The sequence below is a fragment of the Sus scrofa genome, chromosome 13, assembly GCF_054392235.1.
Source record: "Sus scrofa isolate SSC_HxYL_T2T_F1_AM1 chromosome 13, Sscrofa_HxYL_maternal_Yorkshire_Landrace_v2.0, whole genome shotgun sequence".
NCBI lineage: Eukaryota > Metazoa > Chordata > Mammalia > Artiodactyla > Suidae > Sus > Sus scrofa.
Window position 1 is genome coordinate 222,759,199 of NC_139395.1, and position 19,667 is coordinate 222,778,865.

Sequence of the window (19,667 nt, forward strand, 5' to 3'; positions counted from 1 at the left end):
ACATCACCGCCCTCCTGCAGACACCAGCTCACCCACACACCACCATGAGCTACACCAGCTGTTCCTCGGGCTGCCAGACTGCCTGCTATGTGCCCAGCTCCTGCCAGCCATCCTCCTGCACATCCAGCTCCTGCCAGGCATCCTGTGTGCCCGTGAGCTACAGGAAAGTTGTATGTGTTCCCGTGAGCTGCAGGCCGGCTGTGTGCGTGGCCCCCTCCTGCCAGTCCTCTGGGTGCCTGCCTGTGAGCTGCAAGCCGGTCGTGTGGGTGGCCCCGTCCTGCCAGTCCTCTGGGTTCTGCCAGCCCCTCCGCCCCAGCCTGGTCTGCAGACCCCTCTCCTGTAGCACCCCTTCCTGCTTTTGACCACAAGCCTCCTCCCAGCTGCTCCCAGCACAGGCGGTTTTCACCTGTGCCCCTCCGGGAGCTGGTCCTCCGTGGGCCTCCAGGTTCTGCACGTGGCAAATGAAAAGCAACATCAACCAACCCTCTGAACTCGGGTGGAATGAGACAGGATGATCTGGATCCTTCCCTGAACTGGTTCATCCCTTCTGGGAAGCCCTGGGTCCCAGGGTCCTTCCTTGTCTCCAGCAGGAAGCCATACCCCACCTGGGCCAAATAAATCATGTTTCTCCATGCAGTAGTCTCTTCCTGTCTTGCTTTCCTTTCTCAGGTCTGTGTTACTGGGGACTTTGGGCTGGTCCCCCTTCAGTGGTCCCTGTCCCCAGAGGCTCATGGGAAGGTGGGAGGCTTTGGGTGTAGGGAGTGGCCCATGACCACTCAGGTGCAGGTGGCGGGGCAGTGAGTCTCCTTGTTTCCATGGCTGGTCTGGCTTTCCCTCAGATGTTGAGTCCTGCCCTGGGGACTGAGGGCTTCCCCACCTTGTGGGAAGATGCCCTGTTTACTGGGCCACCAGAGTTGAGTCCAGTGAGTTAGCTTGGGACTCCTCAGGATGTCAGGTTGCAGGAGTAGGGTCACTCTGGTCCTCAGCCTGTGGCTCACTTTCATCGCTGGTCCACATATGACTCATTTTGAATTGATCAATGAATGATCCATTATTGGTTCTTACAACAACACCCCAGGAATGCGCTCCCCACCATGGAAAGCAAATAAATAAGATAAATCATACTTTCTCAATGCAGACTGTCCCTCTATTTCATCTTCACATATTTTTGAAGTTTTCTTCTTAAAGGTGTATATAAATCGTAAGCACAGCAGACCCTCCTCCAAGAGCCCCCTTCTTGATGGCTCAGCTGAAGGTGGAGGGTCCTTGCTGGGTGGTGGTGGGGGGAGGGTGTGTCACCCTGTCTGCCACTAGAGAGTCACACTGTGGATGGGGAGGGACTTCCGTTCCCTCTGAGGGGGGGATGGGAAACAGACCTGGACCCTGGGTCCCCCTGGTACCTAAAGGATGGCTGCCCAGAAAAGACCAGAAACACTCACCCGAACCCACCACTCATCCAAGCAGAGTCCTGCCATCCCAGGGAGAAGAGGCAGGAAGTCTGAGACCCTCATCTTACCCTCCAAGCCCCAGGCACACAGGCCTGCCAAGGCTGACCTGGATGAAGACCAGAGAGCCATTCTGCATCCCAACTCCAGCCTGGCTGGCACAGCTGCCTGAGCAGCTCTGGTCTCCACTGGGGAAAGGCAGACATGTGTAAAGGTCCCTTCCATGTGCCAGGCATGCAGGGGCTGCTGAAAACATAGGACAGAGTGAAACCACAGTGTCTTCCAGCCCTCATCCCGAGCACAAGGTGCTGACAGCTCCCCACAAGGAACCTGAATTTGCTAGTACCCTGAAGGCCCTCAAATAACAAAACCCAAACCAAGGTCAACATCTGAGAAGGTTGATTCAAACCTCCTCACACACTGATGACCTGACACCCATCCCCAGGAAGAAACATTGTTAATGTCCATTTAAATTCTCCTTTTTGGAGAGTTCCCATCATAGTGCAGTGGAAATGAATCCAACTAGGAACCATGAGGTCGCAGGTTCAATCCCTGGCTTTGTTCACTGGGTTAAGGATCTGGCATTGCCATGAGCTGTGGTGTAGGTCGCAGACACGGCTTGGATCCCACATTGCTGTGGCTGTGGTGTAGGCTGGCAGCAACAGCTCTGATTGGAAACCCTATCCTGGGAACCTCCATATGCCACGGGTGTGGGCCTAAAAAGAAAAAAGACCAAAAAAATTCGCTTTTTAAATTATAGTTGATTTATAATGCTGTACTAATTTATGCTGTATGCAAAATGACTTAGTCATACGTATATATATACATTCTTTTTTTAATTATTTTCCATCATGGTCTAACCCAGGAGATTGGATATAGTTCCCTGTGCTATACAGGACCTCATTGCTTATCCATTATAAATGTAATGGTTTGCACCTGCTCTCCCCAAACTCCTGCCCATCCCAGTCCCTCTTCCCTTCCCCTTGGCAACTGCAAGTCTGGTCTCTACGATGTCCATTTAAATTCACACATGATATCTGAGATTCAACAAAACTTAAAAGATATACAAAAAAGCAGAGGAAAATCAATCCATATTGTCAAGAGAAAAAGCAATGAATACAAGTAGACTCAAAGAGACCCAGATGTTGGAACTGTCAGACTGAAATGAGAAAATAACCATGACTAATGTGTTAAAGTTTTGTATGTAGAACAGGGACCCTGCATATGAACAGACGGGGAATTACTGCAGAGATGGAAATTACAGGAAAGAGTCAAACACAAAGCCATCTTTCTGAAAGTAAGCCTTTCGTGGGTACTGAAAGTATAATTGAAGTGTCTGAGCAGATGAAAAATGTTACGCTTAATGAAGATAAACCCAAAGAAACCAAGTCTGAAGAGACTCTGGATGAGGTCCACCAAAATAAACAAAAGTGTTCTTCGAAAAGGAGATAAAACCAACTTTCCCTTAAAGGGAGATATTATTCACTGTGGTAACAGGAACACTACAAGACAGGACTGTCTTTGATACTAACATTCAAACAAGTTCAAAGAAGAAACATGCCGAGCCTTTGAGTTTTAAGGTTGGAACAGGCAAAGTTACCAGAGGATGGGAGGAAGCACTCCTGACTTAGGAGGGAAGGCTCGACTGGAGATGAACCAGGACGGGCTTATGGAAAGGGAGGACAGCCGACGCCAAAATGCCACCCAACGCAAAACCTGTTCCTGAAGTGGAATGAGAGGGTATTGACTGAGACGGTAAACAACAGCAACAGTAAAACTGGCCTTGAAAAAATGTATGTATAAACATACATGCACCACACAACAGAAACTCAAAATATATGAAGTGAACATTGGCAGAAAGGAGGTGAGAGGTAGAGGGTTCTGCAGTCATAGCTAAAGCCTTCAATAGCCTATTTTCAATAAGAGACAAAACACCTAGACAGATCCATAAGGAAAGAGAGGACTTGAACAACACTCTAAATCAACCAGTCACAACAAACACATACAGAACCCTCTGCCCATCAACAGCACAGTAAACACTCTCCAAGAAGAGGGAACCCTCCCATGCTATGGGTGGGGGAGGTAAATTGGTGATGCCACTATGAAAAACTATGGAGGCACCTCAAAAAAGTAAAACTAGAGCTGCCATGTGATCCAGCAATCCCACTCCCAGGTATATATCTGGAGAAAACTATAATTCAAAAAGATACGTGCACCCCTATGTTCATAGCAGCACTACTCACAATAGCCAAGACACATAGGCAACTACATGTCCACTGACAGGTGAATGGATAAAGAAGATGTGATACACACACACACACACACACACACACACACACACACACACACAATGAAATATTACACAGCCATAAAAAATAATGAAATTATGCCATTTGCAGCAACGTGGGTGGACCTAGAGATTATCATGGTAAGTGAAGTAAGTCAGACAAAGACAAATACCATACAATATCACTTACATGTGGAATCTAAAATATGACACAAATGAAGTTATTTACAAAGCAGAAAGAGACTCGCAGACATAGAGAACAGACTTGTGGTTGCTACAGTTGGGGGTGTATGGGTGGGAGAGGGATAGAGTGGGATTGTGAGGTTAGCAGATGCAAACTACCATATATAGAATGGATAAATAACAAAGTCCTACTGTACAGCACAAGGACTTACATTCAATATCTTGTGATAAACCATAATGGAAAAGACTATTTTTTAAAAAGAATGTGTATATGTGCATGTGTGTGTGTAACTGAATCACTTGGAGTTCCCATCATGGTGCAGCAGAAATGAATCTGACTAGCATCCATGAGGATGTGGGTTCAATCCCTGGCCTCGCTCAGTGGGTTAAGGATGCAGCATTGCTGTGAGCTGTGGTGTAGGTCACAGACATGGCTTAAATCCCGAGTTGCTATGGCTGTGGTGTAGCCAGCAGCTACAGCTCCAATTCAACCCCTAGCCTGGGAACCTCCATATGCCACAGGTCTGGCCCTAAAAAGAAAAGATGAAAAAGAAAAGAAACACTTTGCTATACATCAGAAAATTAACACAACATTGCAAATCAACAATATTTCAATTTAAAAATTAAGTAAATAAATAAACACTCTCCAGGGCAAACCATACTTTAGGCCACAAAACAAGCCTCAATGGATTTCAAAAGGATGAAACCATACAAAGGTTCTTTTCCACCCAACAGTGGAGTAAAGCTAGACCTCGATATCAGAAGGAAACTAGAAAATTCACAGTATGTCAAAATTAAACAACATACTCTTTTTTAAATGTGAGTCAAAACAAAAATCACAGGAAATTAGAAAATACTAATGATGAATTAAAATTAAAACACAATATATCAAAACCTATGGGATGCAGTGAGGGCTGTTCTCAGAGGGGATTTAAGGCTATAAAGGCCATATTTAGAGAAAGATGATTGCTTCATGGTCTTTAGCTAAGATCAAGTGTTAAAGAAGAATGATCTCAAGTCAATAAATTAACTTTACAACTTGATGAACTAGAAAAAGAAGAGCAAAGTAAACCCAAAGACAGAATAAGGAAGGAAATAAGGATTAGAGTGAAAATAAATGATACAGAGGTAGAAACACAGCAGAGAATTAACAAAACTGAAGGTTGATTCCTTGAAAAGATATATAAAATTGACTAGCAAAGAAAAAAAAAAAGAGAGAAGGGTGCAATAACCAAATTCAGAAATGAAAATAGAGGTATCACCATGAATCTTAGAGAAATAAAATGGATTATAAAAGAATACTATAGAGAATTGTGTGCCAACAAATTAGATAACCTAAATGAAATGGGAATTTTTCCATAAGTATGCAGATTATCTAAACTGACTAAAAAATAACAGAAAATCTCAAAAGACCTACAAGTAAAGATATTTAATTACTAATCAATAACTTCCCAGAAAAGGAAAGCCCGAGACCAGATAGCTTCACTGATGAATTCTACCTACAGGTAAAGACTTAACACCAAACTTTCTCAGACTCTCCAAAAAAGCTAACTCATTTTATGATGTCAGCATTGCCCAGAAGTGAAGAAAATGACAGACCAGTATGCTGTATGAACTTAGATGCAAAAAATCCTCAACAAATTACTAGCAAGCACACTCCAAGAGCATATTAAAACGGTCAGATACCATGGCCAAGTGGGATTTATACCAGGAAGGCAAGGTTGGCACAACATTTATTTTTTAAAAAATCAACCAATGTAATATTCTACATTAACAGAATGAAATAAAAAAACACACATAATCTCAACTGAGGCAGAAAAGGATTTTGACAATAGCTGATACAATTTCATGAAAGAAAAAAAAAACCACTCAGAAAACTAGGAATAGAAGGGGAATTCCTCAACACTATAAAAGGAACATATGAAAAATTCACAGCTAACCTAACATTCAATGTGTCCTTCATGGGTGCATGGACTCAGGAGGAAATAAGACACCAAAATAAAGGGAATATTAAAATAGGACAAAATACGATAATGATTCAACTTGGGCTTGAGAAGTAGGGGACATAATGGAGGAGTCCCGCTAGAGGCTCCGAGGGGAGCTGTCAGGAGCTGCTGGCACTCTGGGCCCCACCCGCAGGACAGGCTCCACCCACAGGACTGGTTCCAAGGTACTGGGCACCACCCCTGAGGCTGGACCCCGGGTCTGGGTCCGGGGATCCCCTGGGCTCTAACCTCTCGGGAGTTTCACGAGTGGACTCACCTGTCATGGGACCATGACAGGTATCCTTAGGACCTGCTCCAACAACAAGGAAACAGGCTCTGCTGGACTCTCGTGATGCAGCAACACACCCCCTCCGAGCTGTATAAAAGCGCTAATCACCAAGAAACACACACACACTCCCGAACACTCACACACACTCACACCTCCTCCAGCCCCACCGTCCCCACCATGGCCGCCTCCACCCTGTCCGGCTGCTCCAGCAACCTGAGCTACGGTAGCCGGGTCTGCCTGCCCGGTTCCTGTCACCCCTGCACCGGCTCCTCCTGGCAGTGGGACGACTGTCCAGAGAGCTGCTGCGAGCCCCCCTGCTGCGCCCCCAGCGGCTGCACCCCCGCGCCCCGCCTGGCCCTCGTCTGCACCCCAGCGAGCTGTGAGCCCAGCCCCTGCCTGTCAGGCTGCACCAGCTCCTGCACCTCCTCCCCCTGCCAGCCGGCCTGCTGTGCGCCCGTCTGCTGCAGGCCTGTCTGCTGCAGGCCCGTCTGTTGCACGCCTGTCTGTTGCACACCTGTGTGCTGCACACCTGTGTGCTGTGAGGCCTCCCCCTGCTCAGACTCCTGCTGTCAGCAGTCGAGCTGCCAGTCGTCCTGCTGCACCTCCTCCCCCTGCCAACAGGCCTGCTGTGTGCCCGTCTGCTGCAGGCCTGTGTGCTGCTCGCCCGTGTGCTGCGAGGCCTCCCCCTGCTCGGCCGCCTCGTGCTGCCAGCCCTGCCCCTGCCCCTCGTCCTGCTGCAGACCCTCGTCCTCCGTGTCCCTCCTCTGCCGGCCCGTGTGCCGCCCCGCCTGCTGCGTGCCCGTCTCCTCCTGCGGGGCCCCCGCCTCCTGCTGCCAGCCCAGCTGCTGCCGCCCGGCCTCCTGCGTGTCCCTGCTCTGCCGCCCCGCGTGCTCCCGCCCCGCCTGCTGCGTGCCCGCCTCGGCCTGCGAGTCCTGCTGCTGACCGGGCCCGTCCCCCCGGGGCCAGCCGGGCACTGCAGGGGCCCTCACCTCTACCACGGCTGCCCCCCAGCTGCCTTCAGGGTTTTCCCTAGGAGCTGAGCTGCGTGGACAGCCCCTTCCCCTCTCAGCCCAGGAGGGGGTCCCGCCACACTCGGGATGACCCTGCCCCCAGCCAGGGCCCCTCCCCCGAGGGTCGAGGTGCTCAGGCTTGGGGACCTTCCCCCACCCAGGCCTCAGTGGCATCAGCTCCGAAGCTGCTTGGACACGTAATAAACAGCCTGCGTTTAGTGGTGCTTTGCTCTCTTCCTGTCGTTTCTAGTAGAATTGCCAGCCTGTCCCCCCAGAGGGGCCTCGCTGCCCTGCTGTCCCCGGCCACACTGGCCCCTCTCGGGGTCCAGCTCCTGTCAGGGACTCGGCATCTCCCTAAGACAAAGGGGTCCTGGCAGACACGGGGTTCGGGGCTCCCCAGGCAGAGGGGACGGGGTCCCTGCTCAGGGAGGGTGCAGAGCCTGCTCAGCCAGCTCTCCTACCCACCTTCCCTCTCTGGCGCCGGGCGCCCCCTCTGCCTGGAGCCCCCGCTCCGACCAGTGTCCCCGGGTTTTTTCTACGATAAACCAGAGTGGGCCTCGGGCTGCCTGCAACCCCCAGGGGAGAGCCTCCTCACAGCTCTCAGGGGCCCCATTTCCCGCCCGGTCCCTCCTCCACCCCAACGCCTGTGTCGCTGACCCTGCCCTCAGCTTGGTCCCCGAAGGCCCCACTGCTAAGGCTATCGTCACCCTTGGCCCTTCTCCTCTGACCCCGGCCCTGCAGAGCTTGGCCCTCCGCTCCGGACGCATCCCTCTGCTCGGCCTCACTCCTCTGAGGTCCCGGGCCCTCACCCTGCCCTCCGCCACCCCCTTGCTCTGAAGTGGGACTTCCTGATGCGTCTTGGGGCCTTTCCTGGGCTCCAGGCCACCAGCCTTCTAAGGTCCCCCGCGCCATCAGCACAAAGGCCCGGGCATGGGCAGCGGAGTCGGGGCAGAGAGGAGGCGGCCGGCTGAGCTGCGCAGGGCAGGGCCGGGCCTTTGCCTGCACGGGGGTCCCCACGCTCCCCCGCCCGGAGCCTGTGCGGGAGGAGGAGAGAGTGGCCAGTCAAATCCCAGTAAGACCCGCCGCTCCTGGGAAGCGTTTATAGGCTCAGGCACCCGATCCCCACATAACCCTGCGATGCCCTGTCTTGGTCAGGGGAGGCGGAGGCCCGGAGGGTGGACTGGCAAGGTCACTGGCGCCACGTGAGGCGGTGCGGTGCGCGGAGCCGGGAGGAGAAGTGCAGGTGCAGCCAGGACGGAGACGGGGGATGGGGTGCGGACAGCGCCTCCTGGACCCCGCCCGCGACCTCGGGAGGGAAAGGGCCGCGCACAGAGTGCAACCCCGATGGAGAATCTTGACCCAGGAGACCGCCAGGGTGCACCGGGGCCCGAAATGCCTTCGTGGGGTCCGTCCCCATGACCGGAAAGCAGAGAGCCCTTCTTCTTTTTCACACAGACGAGGAGGTGAGGTGACCACAGGTAGAGACCGGGGGTGGCGGCCACAAGCCGCGGATGCCCGGAGCCGCAGAAGCTGGCAGAGGCAGGAAGGACCCCCTCCAGCCGCCCGACACCTGACCTCGGAACCACGAGAGACTCGATTTCTGTTGTTTTTCATCTTCCATGTGATCAAGCGCGGGGTCGTTTGTTACAGCAGCCACAGGAAGCCGGTACGTATGTTTACGACAAACAGCTGCATCACTTCTAAGCATCCTGGTTTAAAACGTCATTGAAATGACATGGAAGCACTAACAGTGAAATAAACCCTCAGCCTCTACAGGGGCCCGTCCAGCCTCGGCCAGCCCCTGGCAAACGGCACTCTAACCCGCTCCTGGACACGGCCTGCCTGGGACCCTGCTGCCTGACCAGCCCAGCTCTTGGCAGGGGCCCCCTCCTTCCCAGCCCCTACCTGTCCAAGGTGGCTGTGATGTCCCAGCCGCCCAGCCAGCCTCAGAGACCTTCTGATGCCCGACGGGCACCCTGCCACCCGCCCCCGTGCTCCCCCGCCTCCACCCTCCACTTGCGGAGCCACCCTGACCCCGGCGCCTGGCAGTGTCTGGTCCAAAGAGATTGGGGACAGTTCCCTGGACCACTGTGTATCCCACTGGGCATCCCAAGAGGCCATGGACAGAAGTCCAGGCTCAGCTCCCAGGAAAGATGCCGTGGGCAGCCGAGTGGACCACAGAGGAAAGGGAAGGACGAGCAGAAGGAGCCCCGACAGGCTGGCCAGCGGGTGGGGGGTGGGCCACCATGTGACCACTGTGGCCAGAGCCACACGGGCGGCGATTGCTTGGCAGGTGAACAGGAGAGCACGGGGACCACTGCCCACAGACAAGCCCACCCCTGAGAGGCAGTCTGCAGGGACAGTGGCCCAAAGCCTGCTGTCCCCGGGCTGCACCCTCCCTCCAGGCCGGGGCCAAGTCAGCCTCACCACAGCCACAACCCACCCCGTGTCTCCACCCTCCCGACATCTGCAGGGACTCCGGGACAAATGCAAAAAAAGGGACCAGAGGCCCCAGAAAGGAGCCACTTCCAGGGCCCAGAATCCAAGTCCCCCTCCCTGGTCACCTGGTCCCAGGAAGAACGCCCTGCACTGCGTCCTCCGGCCTGGGCTCCATCCCAAACCAGTGCTCCCACACCCACTCAGCACGGGGGCGGGTGGGCCCCCAGGCCCAACACACGCGGGATGTTACGAGCTGGGCCTCAGTTCCCGGGAAAATAAAACAGCCCTAATGAGGGTTTCCATGAACCAGATCCAAACACCACCAAGGAAGGAAGGGCGTTGGGAGCCTCCTATGGGGACGACACACCACACCCAGGAGGGGTATAAAAGCCACAGCCTGAGCACCTCACACACACACACACACACACTCACACACACTCACCTCCTCCAGCCCCACCGCCCCCACCATGGCCGCCTCCACCCTGTCCGGCTGCTCCAGCAACCTGAGCTACGGCAGCCACGTCTACCTGCCCGGTCCCTGTCACCCCTGCACCGGCTCCTCCTGGCAGTGGGACGACTGTCCAGAGAGCTGCTGTGAGCCCCCCTGCTGCGCCCCCAGCGGCTGCACCCCCGCGCCCCGCCTGGCCCTCGTCTGCACCCCAGCGAGCTGTGAGCCCAGCCCCTGCCTGTCAGGCTGCACCAGCTCCTGCACCTCCTCCCCCTGCCAGCCGGCCTGCTGTGCGCCCGTCTGCTGCAGGCCTGTCTGCTGCAGGCCCGTCTGTTGCACGCCTGTCTGTTGCACACCTGTGTGCTGCACACCTGTGTGCTGTGAGGCCTCCCCCTGCTCGGCCTCCTCGTGCTGCCAGCCCAGCCCCTGCCCCTGCCCCTCGTCCTGCTGCAGACCCTCGTCCTCCGTGTCCCTCCTCTGCCGGCCCATGTGCCGCCCCGCCTGCTGCGTGCCCGTCTCCTCCTGCGGGGCCCCCGCCTCCTGCTGCCAGCCCAGCTGCTGCCGCCCGGCCTCCTGCGTGTCCCTGCTCTGCCGCCCCGCGTGCTCCCGCCCCGCCTGCTGTGTGCCCGCCTCGGCCTGCGAGTCCTGCTGCTGACCGGGCCCGTCCCCCCGGGGCCAGCCGGGCACTGCAGGGGCCCTCACCTCTACCACAGCTGCCCCCCGGCTGCCTTCAGGGTTTTCCCTAGGAGCTGAGCTGCGTGGACAGCCCCTTCCCCTCTCAGCCCAGGAGGGGGTCCCGCCACACTCGGGATGACCCTGCCCCCAGCCAGGGCCCCTCCCCCGAGGGTCGAGGTGCTCAGGCTTGGGGACCTTCCCCCACCCAGGCCTCAGTGGCATCAGCTCCGAAGCTGCTTGGACACGTAATAAACAGCCTGCGTTTAGTGGTGCTTTGCTCTCTTCCTGTCGTTTCTAGTAGAATTGCCAGCCTGTCCCCCCAGAGGGGCCTCGCTGCCCTGCTGTCCCCGGCCACACTGGCCGCCCTCTGGGCCTTGCCCACACTGCCCTGGCATCCAGCTCCTGTCCCAGGAATGGCATCCCTGAGAGCCAGCTGGGCACTATCCCTGCCCATACCCCCACCACGGCCAGCCTCCCGGTCACCCTCGGAGCTGGACTCAGCATGAGCTTTTTGGGTAAAGCACTTGCACGTGACCTCACTGACCTCAGACCCCAACGAGCAGGGCTTGGCCTGTCTGTGGCCTGCAGGTTACCCCCAACGGCCATGGACCCCCCCCTAGGCTTTCAGGGCCTCCTCTGGCCAGTCTGCCCCCTCCTGCTGCCAGGCGCCCGCCCCTCCCCACAGGGGTCTTGAGCTGAATGGATAAACGTCGCCGTCCTCAGCTTGATGCGTCCTCTTTCCTGCTCATTTTATGTTTCGTTATTTCCGGCCCCACGGCCCCTGGACAGCTCTGGCCTCAGCAACCTTGGAGACGAGCCAGGTCTGGGGAGGGCTGAGGCCGCCCCGTCGCCCCCCCGGCCCTCAACTCCCACGTCTGCACCTCTGGGCAGCTCTGGGAGCTGCTCTAAGATACCGGTGGCAACACTGGCCAGTGGGCTCCTTGGCAAGAGGGCCCCCTTGCCCCAGGCCTGGCTCTCCCTGCTCCCTCTCAGAATGGCGCAAGGGCGGGGGCCCAGCTGCCACCCCCCCAGCTTCCTGCACCTGAACCTCCCCTTGAACTTCGCTCCTTATTCATATTAAAGTGTCCCCAGCCTGCCTAGTCTGGGCCACTGCACAGGCCAGCGACAACGCCCCTCCCCAGCCCGGTCTGGGCAGGGTGTGGCCAAGGTCAAGGGGAAGAGGCCGGAGGGTGGTGACTTGAGGCCCCTGCTCTCGGTCTGGGGCCCAGGCTTGCCGCCTGGGGTTCACCCTTGGGGCCTGTCTGGAGGGGCTCCAGGCCTCCCAGAACCCTAAGCTCCCACGCCCAGCCTCGCTCCTAAGCTACCACCCCTGCCTCTCTCTCCCAGGGCCACCTCCTGGCTCCCGACCCTTCTCTGCTTCTGATGTGACATCTCACTCGGGTGGCCGTGACATCCAGGAAGGTGTTCCCCTAAAGGAGGGGGTCACCTGAGCCTGCCAGGGTCTCCCTGAGAAGCTTGGCCAGCCTCCCCGGCAGGGTTGCTTTTCCAGGGCCACGAGCCCCCCTCCCCAGAAGGGGGTCCCCAGGGAGGCTGTCATTACAAGCAGGGCCTTCCTGCAACTCTGCCTGGGTGGTGGAAACGGGCACAGACAGACCAGCACCTTGCAGCACCGCCCCTCCATTCTGGGGCATCAGAGGCAGGTGGGAGTCCTGACCTGGCTTCCCTGGGGATGCTGCCCCGTCCCCTGGGGACGCTGCCCTGTCCCTGGGACACTACGATGGAGGAAAACATGCACAAAATCCATTTTCCAGGGTTACGGGGGCCAGAAAATTCCCTGTGACTCTGCCCAACAGGGCTTCCTCTAGGCTTTTAGCATATCCCCGCCCGCATGCCCCCCCCCACCCCAGGGTCACCAGTCGCCTCCCAGAGACCAGTGAGCTGGAGGCCCCAACTTCCTGTATGCTTTGACTCCGCTGACTGGCTAGTGAAACCCACAGGCCCTTCTCAGAAACTCAAATTTAATGCATAAAATAAAATGCTCCAGATTTCAAGGAGAGCGCATCACCAATTACCACAAACAAATTATCTTAATGATGTAATGAGACGCTGGCTCTTTCCTGAAGGCATCAACTAACAAGAGGAGCAACGGGCCTCCGGCAGGGGAGGGACAGAGCATTCGGGCCGATGTGGACCACGCAGGAGGATATCCCTGGGCTGGTGACAGGCCCAGGTGCTGCCAGCAGCTGCTCATCTGTCACTGGGAGCTGCTGCACCTGGGCAGCTAGGAAGAGGAAGGTGCAGTGCTTCCTGCCCGGGTTCGGCCCCTGAGCTCCACGCCCTGACCCTGGATGGAGCCAGCTTCCTGGAGGACAGCATGCGGGCAGGCGGCAAAGGGGCTCTGGTTTATCCAGAAAGATGCACAAAATGCAGACCTGCCCGCCGCTGTTCTGGTCTGGTCTGCGGGGCCGGCAGAGGCAGCTGCCGGTCACCACCGACTGGCCACCCTTCCCCGGGGTGCCCCCGGCTCAGCACTCACCCGCCAGACCCGCGACACACGGAGCGAGGCGTCCTGGGGAGGGTCGCTGCCCTGCGCAGGGGTCCCCTGAGCGCAAACCTGAGCCCAACGCCACGCGGCTGCCCCCGAGCCCCGGCTGCGGAGCCTCAGCGCCTGGGAGACCCCCGCGGCTCTGTCACCCGCGCCGCGGAGAGCGTGGGAACGCGGGGGGCCAAAAAACGACGGAATGTGAGCCCCGGGGTGGATCCGCTCCGCGTTCCTTCCAGCGGCCCACAGGCGGGTACGAATTAATATCCGTGTAATTATTACTCACGTATTAATACTCGCGCGTATTCACACACCGGCGCACACCATGCACGAGCGCGCGCACACACCCCAGAACCGTGCACGAGCGCGAGCGCGCGCACGCCTCCCCTCCCCCGACGTAGCAGGACGCCCTCGGTCCCCGCGCCCCCGCGTCCCGCCAGGCCAGGCGCGCGGGTCCCTCGCTCCGCAGGTGTGACAGCAAGGCCAGCGCAGGCAGTGGGACTCGCCCCCGCCCGCCCAGAGGTGGGCAGCTCCGCCTTCCCCTTCGGGGTCGCCTCCCCGCCCCCTTCCGTCCTCGGGTGGGGACAAGTGGGCGGACTTCTCCTCTCCTGGGTGCCAGCGGCGGGGCAGAGAGACTCGCCTGAGACCCCCACAGAGGCCCCACCCCAGAGCAGGGCTACCTGGGCAGGGGCCGTGCCAGGCCTGCCCTGGGGGTCGGGATGAAAAGTGAGGCGCTGACGGAGTGTCCCCTCCCGAGCCCCAGCCCCTCTGAGGACCAAGATCTGCGGAAAAGAACTGGCTCCCTCGACCGAAGCCGCTCCCTCCGCCTTCTGAACCGAGCTGCGGGTGGGGCACGTGGGGCATCCGCGTGGGCGGGGCTTCGGAGGTCGGGTGGGGTCCCGAGAGGCTCGGTGAGCCCGGGGCAGCACCCCCTCCCAGAAACGCTCAGGGCCAGAGATATGGGAGTAGGAAGCCAGGGTGACAGCGGGAACCCATCCCCGCGCTCCGCAGACTCTCAATATGGGGAGATAAAGAGGTGCCGGGGGTTCAGGATCCACCCGGGGCGATGGGGGGGCGGTTAGAGGAGGTGGAGGGTCAGGGCAGAGGGCCCCAGCACCAGCCCCGGTGTTCTGCGGAGATGAGGGGTTGGAGGGGGTGCGGTCCAGCTGGAAACAAAGTCCGGACCCAGAAGCACGCAGTTGGTGGCTTCTTAGGTTTTTCCTGGTAAAAGTCATCCTGGAAATCCATGATTTATTTAAAGATCAAAACCGTAGAACCAGCACGGAGTGTGTGAGGTTCCAATATAAAAATGAATATTCTTTGTTTCCTAATTTCTGTGCAAACGATATCCTGGCCTAAGGGTTGAGAAATGTTTACAAGGAAATGGTGACAGCGTCCCCGCGTGCGGGCCCCGTGCTAGGGGCAGTGTGGCACCTGGATTGGGTCTGGCCTCTTCTGTGCTTGGAAATGCAGGGGTGGCTCCCTTGAGATTTGTTTATGGAGAGAGGAAGGTGAGGGGCGAGGTGGGGTCTCCTCCAGGGCACAGGTGGCTGAGCCTGACTGACGGGGTGGGGGAGGGGAGGGCCGTTTAATAACACGCGTGGACTTTTGCTAAAAGCGACAAAATTAAAAAGCCTCGGCATTTCTTTGGGACAGTCTGTCAAGCAGCCTCTGTCTCCCCAGAACCCCCGACTTGGCAGTCTCTCCCCCCGGGGCACCCTAGAAGGGGTTCCATGTGCTGGGGATTACCGGGTGTGAAGCTCAGACAAGTTGGGTCTTGAACCCAGTCCTGGGCTGGCGCTGGGGCTGCTCCCATGCAGCCTCCCTGCTCCCAGCATAAGGGGTCCGTGCGGGAAACCTCGACTTCATGGACAAAGGACAGCGACCAGGAGCCCAGGGACGGCTTCCTAACTGCAAACCACCCAGCGGCTTCGCTTGACGCCACGGGAGCCCAGCAGGGGGCGTCGTGCCCACCCGGGATTCCCTGGAACCGCGGGGCGGGGCGGGGCTTGGCCAGGGCCTGGGACTCCCCAACTCGCTGGGGAGCGGGGCCTAAAGCTCTGCCCTTCCTCCCTTCCTGCAGCGTTTTCCCTAAAGGAGCCCAGAGGACCGGGTGCCAGAATTCCTGGGAGCCGCTGCGCCAGCGCAGGAAGGGGAGGGCCTCCTGCCCCCCAGGTGCCTCTCGCTGGGCCACTCCCCGCTGCCGCCCCACCCTCCGTCTTTAAAATGCAAGCCTCATTTCCTGGGCACCCCACCCACCCATCCTGGGGTCCCCGCCCCCACCCAACTGCAGAGCCTTTGTTGGTGCTGCGCCACCGGCAGAGCTGTGGTGTGACAGTGGGACCTGCTCCCGGTGGGCGGGGGCAGTGTCTCCCCTCCCTTTTCGGCCAATGAAGGAGGGAGGGAGGGGTGAGGACGGCCGTTAAGGCCCCCACAGAACCCCGCTTGACCTCCTGTCCCCGTGGAGATGCCAGGGGGTGGGGACAGGCTGAGTCGGGGTGGATGACAGGCTCTTTGGCCACGGCTGACGCTCACTCCCCGGCCGAGAGCCCAGGTCTAGAACACAGGCCACCAAGCTGCCCCCCGCAGGACATCCCCTGGCCCCACGCACCCCAGAACCATGGACTTCCTGTGGGTGCTGGGAGGGCCTTACAATCACTTTTCACCCTCGGTCCCAGGGCAGCTGGGTGGCTCAGTGAGCGGCGGGGGCGGGGGGGGGGTAGGAGGATCCAAGGACCCAGGCTGCCTCTGCCTCTGGGGTCAGGGAGGCCCATTGAGGCCTCGCGCCCCAGAGTCCTGCGGGCTTCACTCATCCCCTTCCGAGGAGCCCACCCACTGCCCCCCAGGTGCCCTGAGCCAGGGCGCTCCGCAAGCATCTGTGCCCACCGCCCACCCTCCGGCCCAGAGGCTGGTCCGGCAGCTGCAGCCGGTTTCTGGCCTGCACCTCCCTGCCCCCCACCCCAGCCCATCACAGCAGCCTCGCTCGTGCAGCCCGCCTGCCGGGGTCAGGGGTCATCGCTCTGGCTTGGCTGAGGGTCTCTGAGACCTGACGCATCCCCAGGCCCCACCCCTCATCAGAGAGTCTGCACCAGACCCTGGGCAGACATGTAACCTCAATTTCCCCATCGCCCAAACTGGTCCCGGCACCTCCTGTAAAGACGTCCTGGAGCGGCAAGCTCAGCTGAGAAGGGTGCTCGTGAGCCGCTGCCCACGGGCCTGCGGACCCCGGGAGCCCCCGGAGCCCCGCCCAGGCCCCCCGCTGTCAGCTGTCAGCACAGCTCCTGCTGCCTGGCTTCAGGTCCAGACGGCCCTCCGTCCACCCCCGGGCCTCCTGGACTGTCCCTCCCGGGGCTCCTGGACCTTGGGCTTGAAGCCCTCCAGACGCGTGTCCTGTTGCACCGTCATCCCCTGTAGGTCCAGCTCCTGGGCCCCTCCGGCCGCCCGCCACGGCCCAGACCCAGCGAACTCTTCAGCGCAGGTGTCAAGGTACAGCCCTCCCCTCACTGCCCTCCTGGGCTGGGGACACCTGACAATCGCAGCCCCTCCTGACCCACAGCCTTCCTCCCAGGGAGCTTCCTTGCAACCCAAGCGAGTCTGTACCCTGCCGCAAAGGGAGATGGGACAGTGCTGGAAGCAAAGCCCCCTCCCTAGCACTGTGCTGCCCAGAGAAAGGGTGTGGTGCCCAGGACGGGGGCGCACAAGCCCCGAAGCCCCTCGCAGCAGCAGGCACGCAGACCAGGGTGGGCAGGACCTCAAACCCGGGGGCGGGGTCCTCACAGCCAAGGCCTCAGCACGTCCACCCCAAGCCAGGGCTAAGGGGACGTGAAATCCAGCCCCACGCATGCACCCGCCGGGTCAACCCCTGTGCTTTTCCAACCCCAATGCAACCAAAGTGGCTTCTTTAACCATCTGGCTCCGGGCTATTATCAAGTGTCTTGGGAGCGTTCCAAATTGAGTTCAATGTTATTTACTTGGCTTTTATCTTTCCTCCCTGGTTCGTGGTATTTATATCTGGGTCATCTTTTAACTATTTGCAACATGCCTTCGCGGAGGGGGGCGGGCTTTATAAATAACCTTTATTATTAATATGCAGGTTGATCCTGCTCCCAGGGCTGAAGGGAACATGAAGATACACGTCTGTGACTCACCCCCACCGGGGAGACACCGATCGCTCAGGACGACGGCGGCTCAGGCTGCACCCTGGACCCCGAGTGTTGGTCTGTCCTGTGCTTGAAACCGGGGGACGCAGGCCTACAGGTGGACTTGGTTTCTGTGTGGCTGCAAACCACTCCTCCCGAGGCTGTGAGCGCGGCAGGTGCAGCTGCCTCGGGGGCCCAGGAGGGGCTCCAGTCCTTCCCAAAACGCCCACCCCAGGGCCTATGCACCTCTGCCCGCACCGCCCAGCTGTCTCCTAGGAGGCTGGGGACCTTTAGACCCCCCACCCCTGCACACACACACACCGTGCAGTTCAGCATGCCAGACGGGGGAGCCTCACCAGCCACCCCCGGTCCTGTCGCTGGGAACCAAGCGCCACCCGAGCAAAAAGCCATAATGTGCAGCGACCCCGGAGGGTCCCAGGACCCAGGATGAGCTCTTTGCAGATAAACCCGGAGCCACCCACCCGCCCTGGCACCTCCCTTGACACCACTGACACAGGCCTGCTGCCCTCCGCAAGGCCCATGGCCATCACTCGCCCCCCGCGGCTCTGGCCACTGGCTCTCATTGCCCTGTTACTGTTTCTTCGTGTTGGTTTGATAAATAAAATCTCTTAGTAGAAAGTCCAGAAGGGCATGATGAGGTCACAGTCATGGGCAGGTCAACCCCCTCCCCGCATCCGCTCTGGGGGGTCCCTGCTTGCGGCTGGCCCCGCGTTTCTTGCCTCTCGTGGGACAGGACGGCCAAGCCCGGGCACTGCTGGGTGGCTCTCTGTCCATGGCGGGCCCCGGCGGGCGGGCGGGCGAGGCATCACAGGGACCCTTGCCAGGCACCCGCCAGCTGCGGGCTTCATTCCTCAAGCAGGTGTGAGGCCGCCGGGGAGGCCCAGCAGGTAAGTCCTGTGAAGGGCCTCCAAGGGGGAGGTGGCTCTTGGGAGGCGTCCCCACCCTGTTAGCGTTTCTATTGTGAGCGCCCTGCTGCTCCCTTTCATCTGCCGGCGAAGTGCTGCTGCTCCCAAAGCCAGCCCGACCTCGACGGTGGCTTCGCACCCCTCCTGGCCCCCAGCGTGCACCCCAGGCCACGCTGGGCCCCCACTTACCCGTGCAGGGCTCCCATCGCCGGACGCCTTGGCCGGGGGTCGCCAGGGGCAGGAGCGCCACACACAGAGTCAGCAGGACAGACATGAGGGGCCCGGGTCCCAAGCTCCATCCAGGGGCTCCACACGCGCCCGCGCCCGGAGCAGCCGCTCCTCACACCGGGCTCCGCCCGACCAGGGCAGCCTCGGGGCCGCGGGCCGTCACTGGGGCGGCCACATCCCTGAGGTCCGCAGGGGACGGGGTGCGGGCCGGCGGGCGGCCGCCTGGCTCTATCTCCTGCTTCCCGCCCGGGCGGGGGTCCCGGCCTGCAGGTGACGAGATAGCATCTCCGCGGGGCTGCAGTGCGTCACCGGCGTCACCGGCGAAGGCAAGACGGAAATGGATCCCCCGGGGGAGCTGAGAGCCGGGCGGGAGCCGTCGCGGGGCGCGCTCCGCGGGTTGCAGGGGCAGAGCGGTGGCGGCGGCGGCCCGTCCGCGTCCCCGTCCCCGCAGTGGCCGTCCAGGAGGGCTGGGCTCCCGCCCAGGCTTTTATCTGAGCCCGGCCCTCCCTCCCCAGGGGGTGTGGGTTTGTCAACTGCTGGGTTTCAGGAATTTCCCTCCGGAGGGAAGTCCGTCCTTCAAGGGAACAGCTAATGAGGAGACGGGGGCGTCGCTGGGGGCGGGGAGGGGCCCCAGCGGGCTCGGGGGGTCGTTCACCCCAGCCGCGGTCACTGAGGGCTGGCCCCGCAAAACCTCGGTCCGTCCCTGTTATTAAGAGGGATTATTCTCTTTTAAAGCGCCCGGCCCGCCACCCCGCACCCCTCGGGAGAGCTCACAGGCCGCCAAGGGGCCCCTGTGCCTTGCGAACCCCAGCCTCTCCCGGGAAGCCCCACCTCTGAGGTGTGGGCAGGGGCCCGTCTGACACAGAAGGGGTTTGTGGGGGCCACAGCCCCCAGGACAGGGCTTGGGGGAGAGACAGACAGAGCTGGGGGGAGGGAGGGAGAGACAGAGAAGGAGGGGGAGGAGAGAGAGATGGAGAGACAAAAGTGGGGGGGGCAGGTGTCAGAGCCGCTTCCCATAAAACGCCCCATGACTAGAGATTCCCCCCCAGCCCGCCCGTCTGTCTCTCTGTCCCTGTCTGTTCCCACAGCCAGTTTATGTCCTGGTCACAG

At 59.3% G+C, this 19,667-nt stretch overlaps 3 protein-coding genes across 4 annotated transcripts in view; 2 read left to right on the forward strand and 1 right to left on the reverse strand.

The window, feature by feature from the left end:
• TSPEAR (thrombospondin type laminin G domain and EAR repeats) overlaps window positions 1–19,017 on the reverse strand; it is a 126,670-nt gene extending 107,653 nt beyond the window's left edge. Inside the window, exon 1 of the mRNA XM_021071520.2 lies at window positions 18,519–19,017. Within this exon, the coding sequence (XP_020927179.1) occupies window positions 18,519–18,603 (85 nt within the window). The 5' untranslated portion in view covers window positions 18,604–19,017. The remainder of the gene's footprint in view (window positions 1–18,518) is intronic.
• On the forward strand, window positions 6,367–7,131 carry LOC100623597 (uncharacterized). 2 transcript variants are annotated; one of them, XM_084992305.1, is made up of 3 exons: window positions 6,367–6,420; window positions 6,469–6,732; window positions 6,811–7,131. In XM_084992305.1, exons 1-3 carry the CDS (start codon window positions 6,367–6,369, stop codon window positions 7,129–7,131), a joined length of 639 nt encoding a protein of 212 aa, XP_084848431.1. The 2 variants fall into 2 exon arrangements, with proteins under 2 accessions (XP_084848431.1, XP_084848430.1); XM_084992304.1 differs by having other exon boundaries at window positions 6,367–6,645; window positions 6,733–7,131.
• On the forward strand, window positions 10,106–10,741 carry LOC100622826 (uncharacterized). The gene is made up of 2 exons (XM_084992312.1): window positions 10,106–10,159; window positions 10,208–10,741. Exons 1-2 carry the CDS (start codon window positions 10,106–10,108, stop codon window positions 10,739–10,741), a joined length of 588 nt encoding a protein of 195 aa, XP_084848438.1.
• Window positions 19,018–19,667: the final 650 nt, after the last annotated feature.

What these genes read in the sequence shown, in the direction of transcription:
- LOC100623597 (XM_084992304.1), top strand. Translation starts at nt 6,367, where the DNA reads ATGGCCGCCTCCACCCTGTCCGGCTGCTCCAGCAACCTGAGCTACGGT. An exon ending in AGCCGGCCTGCTGTGCGCCC is followed by an intron (nt 6,646 to 6,732) that starts GTCTGCTGCAGG and finishes GTGTGCTGTGAG; the next exon opens with GCCTCCCCCTGCTCAGACTC.
- LOC100622826 (XM_084992312.1), top strand. Translation starts at nt 10,106, where the DNA reads ATGGCCGCCTCCACCCTGTCCGGCTGCTCCAGCAACCTGAGCTACGGC. An exon ending in ACCTGAGCTACGGCAGCCAC is followed by an intron (nt 10,160 to 10,207) that starts GTCTACCTGCCC and finishes TCCTCCTGGCAG; the next exon opens with TGGGACGACTGTCCAGAGAG.